A 4934-nucleotide genomic window follows, 5' to 3' on the forward strand; every position below is an offset into this window, starting at 1 on the left:
ATGTCACCCTGCAACTCTATGAAAATTTTCATTTTTGCATGGAGAGCATCATAACTTTTCATCTTGGGACACTCACCTGGTGTAGAAGATGCTGGAGAAAGGACATCCGGGCTTAAATCAAATGTTAACTGTGGAGTTAACACCAGTTCATTTTGCCGAGGAGAGGTCACAGATGGGGAGCGAGGAGATGTGTTGCCTTCTGCAATCAAGTCACTCACTCGCTTCAGAATCTGAGACTTGCTACTGGATACAGAGGAGGTAGGAGGATCTTCTGGGTGAGTTGCAGGGGCTCCTTTATTCTTGCTTTCATCATCCAGGTGAGGGGGCTGCACTTCTGTTTTCGTCTTAGGGAGACTTCGTTCACCTACAGAACTTACTGAAGGCTCCTCTCTAGCAACCTTAACATCAGAAATGTCTGAACTTGTGTTTCTTTCCTTCAGAATGGAAGTGAAGAGTTGAGAAGTTTCCTTCATCATAGATGCCAACAGATTATTGGAAATGTCATCAACCAGTCGCTGAGTTCTTAGGGAATGGGCCTGACCATCATCCACTTCCATTGGATGTACGTCCTCTACAGAATCAATCTTTTGAAAAACTTTTGATAAATTTTCGTTATTCTTCTCTGAAGAAGCATCTTTGCCAGAGGCGATGAAATCCAGTGACTGAGAACCAGAATGATCCTCCTCTTGCTTCTTGTCTGCAGACTGGAGAGCAAATGCATCCTCTCTTGAATCAACAAAATTACCACTTGCCTCACGTTCACTTTCTTCATATTGTTCCTCTACTATTTCCTCACCAATACTGCCTTCCAAACTCGTATCTTTATCTTGTTCTGATGAGTCATAACCTTCCTGAGATCCCAAGTCTGGGGTTGGTATGAAAATCTCTAATTTTTTCTCAGTTTCAGCTAAGACATTTGGTAATTGACTATCAACAAGCTCTTTTTTCTCCGATTTTGATTCTTGTTGAGCACATTCCACATCAATCTGGTCTTCTTCCTCCTGCTTACCATTGTCTATCTTGTTCAGATCTATTACTCTGCTCTCATCTTTACTTTTGTCCTGTTCATTCTGTGATCCTAAACCACTAATTTCACTTAAAATACTGTCATCATCATCCTTTGGTCCTGAATCTTGTTTCTTGGGACTCTGTACAATGGTTTCAGTACTGGAGGCCTGAGATGGAGTGTGATCCGTGTCTTGGCTGGAGTCATGAGATAAAGATTTGTGTGGGGAAGGAGAAGCATTTTCAATGGAATGTTCAGTTGTGGTTGTCTCTTCATCAAAACTATAATCCTCTGAGATAGATGATGTACGTGAAACCCTAGATGCGTCAGCATCTTCAAGTGCACTCTGTTGATCTTGAGCTGTTGGATCCAGTACATCTGGAGTTTTCTCTGGCTGCTTCTCGATTATTTCATTTTGTACAGGTGTGGGAGTGCTTTCAGGCAATAAACTCTTTGCCTGGGACTTCTGTGATTCTAACTCTCTAGGTGATACTGAGCTAGATGCCTTGATAATTTCTTCTTTTGACTTTGAGGAAGACTTTTCAGACTGTTCAGACTTGGCACCCTCAGAGAGAATGGAGGTTTCAGAGATATCTGACCTATCAGGGCTGGTTAAAATAGATTCTGACTGCCTTGACTTTTTGGTCTCTGCAACCTGTGGCTTTTTAATAAGAGGCCTGACCATGGATGCTTGCTGGAGCTCTTTTGATTCCTTTTCAAGTTCCATGCGAGCTTGTTGGATATAAGAATCGTAAGCTGAGATCTGCTGCCTCAGAGCATGTTCTTGAGAAGCAAGACGTTCCCTCCTCAGCCTGCGCTTCTCCCTCCGCAAACGGTCGGCTTCCGCTCGTCTGGAGGCCAGTTGTTCCTTGAGAGCCAATAGTTTTCCCTCCCCATCAGAAATATCTGATGCAGTTTCTGTTTGTGAAAGAGTGAATGAGTCATCTGATTCACTTGAGTAGCGCCTGTGGTGCCTGTGGGGTGAGCGTGGCGACAGTGGTACCCTGATAGGGAGAGGCAGAGCCTTTGCAGATGAAAGTTTTTGACTGGAAGACCTTCCTTCCCCTGACTTGGTTTCACTCGCATGGTTTGACTCATTTCCTGATCGTGAGGAGGCAGATGCTGCTTGGCTTTTGGTTTCTCTGGACACCTCCTCAGAAACAGCAGTGTCTGTCCTACTACGACTCGGTATCTCTGAAACTATTGAGCTAGTTTTTATGGTGCTTTGACCCTCTGCAGATTTGGAAGTTTTCTCATTTCCTTCAGATTTTACAGAACTAGGTCTGTCTGTGCTTTTTGAATTACTATCGCTCACTAGTGTTCTAATGCTACTTGTTTTATCACTGGATTTAGAAATTTTTGAATCAACTGAAGATTGGGGGTTTGATTTGCTTTCTGCTGACTTGGAGTACTTAGCAGCTGACACATTTTCTATATCCTCACTCACATGTGAGGTCTGAATCTCACTTGCTATGGTTCGAGCAGATGAGCTTCGAGCGCTACCTGCTAATCTTGAATTAATAATTTCTTCACTTGATGGTAACTTTTTTGCACCAGATAACTCTAGAGGAATAGATGATTTACTCCTCAAACTGAGTCCATCATGCTCTGACACAGAAGAAGCGGCATCACTATGACACACAGATTCTGTTCCTCCTTCTTCTGGCACTGAGCTTTGGCTGTCATGGGCAGATGCATCAACACTCTCTTCAGGAACAGAGCTCCCTGTTGATGACAAATTGTCTTGAACCAGTGTGGCCAAAGGAGAGGAGGAAGTTGGACTCTTCTCTCTCTTATCCCTTGGCCTCCTGTTTCCAATTTCACCCTTTCTTTTCACTTTGCCTGGGTCCTTGTCCTGGCTCTTTAGTCTGAAGATCTCCTTCTCTTCCTGGAGCAGCTGTTGGTGCAAGAGGTCCACCTCAGTCGCCCGGCGCTTTTCTTGCAGGCGCATTGAACTTATTCTCTTGCGTTCTTCCGAGTGTGAACGCCGCTTCTCTCTCCCTCCACCATCCGAGGGACTGCTGGACCCTGCATCCTTGCCCTTTAGCGACAAATGCAATGATATATCATCTTGACTCTCACTTGAGGAAGATATGTTGACCTCCATCATTCTGGGAGTCAAACGAGGTGAGGTTGGATTTGGCGACTGACCTCTGGAGGTAGTCACACATCCTCTGGCACCAACTGCTGCTGCACCATTTGTGGTAGCAAGGAGATGATAATGTTGCAAAAGTAACAACCTCCTTTGTTGCGCAGCAAGGTTCTGTGTCTCAATCAAGCGTCGCAGATGTGCCCTTTGCTCCCGCAGCTGTAGCAGGACAGCTCGTTGCTTTTTCCGTAGCCCTGGACCTCCTTCAGACTGCAAGGCAGCTAATTTCCATCTTGCTTCTTCTATCAGGGACTGTTCCTATGATTAAAACAAAATATCAATACAATGTTACCTAAATTACAATTTTTCAATTATGAAACAATATGAAAGGCATTTCTTTTTTTTTAATGACATACATGTTTTAAAATACCAAAGGAAATATAGTCCCTGGTCATAAGACAATCATTAGTAAGAGAATGCAGACCATATACACAAAACATCATATTACAAATAAAATAAACAATCTGACAACAGGAGCAATTACATAATGCAAATGACATAAACAATCTTACTTGTAATTTTAGGAGCGCCTTTTGGTGCTGGTGCCGCAATTCTTCTTCTTTCTGCATAGACTCCATCATGTTTAGCGTCATTCCTAGCGCACTACTGCTTCCTCCAGTTAACATCCCACTGGGTAATCCACCACCAGCTGTGTAGTCCATCTGGTCCATGGCAGTCAAAATGTTGGCTGAGGTGACGACTATGGACAAGTCACCATTGTAATCTCTTACTCTCTTGCTCTGAGAGGGAATGGCTGATGAGGAGGATGAACCATCACTACCAGATTCCACCTCAAATGATTCTGAATAGGCATCAGACTTTTCCTTTGACTCATTCTGAACCGACTCTGTGCGTGACTTTGATGTGGTGGGGGATGAAGATTTTGTCCTGGATGTCGAGACTGATTCCTTGCTGTGCATGGAAGTTCTGATACTTTCCTGTACTTGGCTACTTTCACTTTTGGAAGGCTCCTTGCTATACACCTCTGACAATGATGTTGCAGATTTTGATGGTAGCGACTCTCTCATGGTAGAAGAAACTAAACCACTGCTAACATTAGTACTTGTTCCAGCAATATCTTCAATTAATTCCTGAGAACCACTTCCTGATCCAGGAGTTTCCTCTGTAATATGAGTCGAGGGTCTATCTCCGTAAGAGGACTGTATAGTATCATCTTTTTGGGACATTCTTGTGCTAATTAAGGCTTCTGAGACTGATTTTGTCTCCTTCAATTTGTTACTTTGTACATCACTTTCCACTTCCTCTATCACTGACCTATCTTGAGAAGTAGTAGTACCTACAAGGCCCTCCTCTTCTTGAACAGAGGACTCTGATTGGGTTGTTTTTCTGTGACCAACAGTTGGTATGCTCCTTTCTGTACTAATTTCCTCTGACACAGATGATCTTCTGCTTGACTCAGCTGCTGACAAAACCTGTTCCTCTACTGAATATTTTGTACTTGTTGAGTGAATACTAGAAGGTAAATCTTCTGCCACTGAACTTTTGGACCTATCAACACTTGCATCACTTATCCTTTCTGAAACTGAAGATGACTTATGACTCTTGTTGGAAGTTGATCTACTAGAAGAGTACTTCTCACTACGAGACCCTCTAGATCGTGACCGGCCATCAGAAGACCCAGTGAAAGTACTTGAATAATGATGAGAGTCCTTCATGGAAGATGAAACAGATCCCTGACTCAAAATTACAGCACTAGATTCAAGTCCTGAACTGGCACCCCCTCTGGCAGGTCTCAGCCTCTCCCACTGAGAGATTGTT

At 43.5% G+C, this 4934-nt stretch overlaps 1 protein-coding gene across 2 annotated transcripts in view; it reads right to left on the reverse strand.

The window, feature by feature from the left end:
* The window catches only part of LOC119589517 (titin homolog), a gene marked incomplete in the record, with an annotated part of 25873 nt that overhangs the window by 12264 nt on the left and 8675 nt on the right, over window positions 1-4934 (reverse strand). For both annotated transcript variants that reach the window (XM_037938117.1, XM_037938119.1), the window contains 2 exon segments: window positions 77-3413; window positions 3668-4934. In XM_037938117.1, coding sequence (XP_037794045.1) covers window positions 77-3413; window positions 3668-4934 — 4604 coding nt within the window.

This window comes from Penaeus monodon, chromosome 25, assembly GCF_015228065.2.
Source record: "Penaeus monodon isolate SGIC_2016 chromosome 25, NSTDA_Pmon_1, whole genome shotgun sequence".
Taxonomy (NCBI): Eukaryota; Metazoa; Arthropoda; class Malacostraca; order Decapoda; family Penaeidae; genus Penaeus; species Penaeus monodon.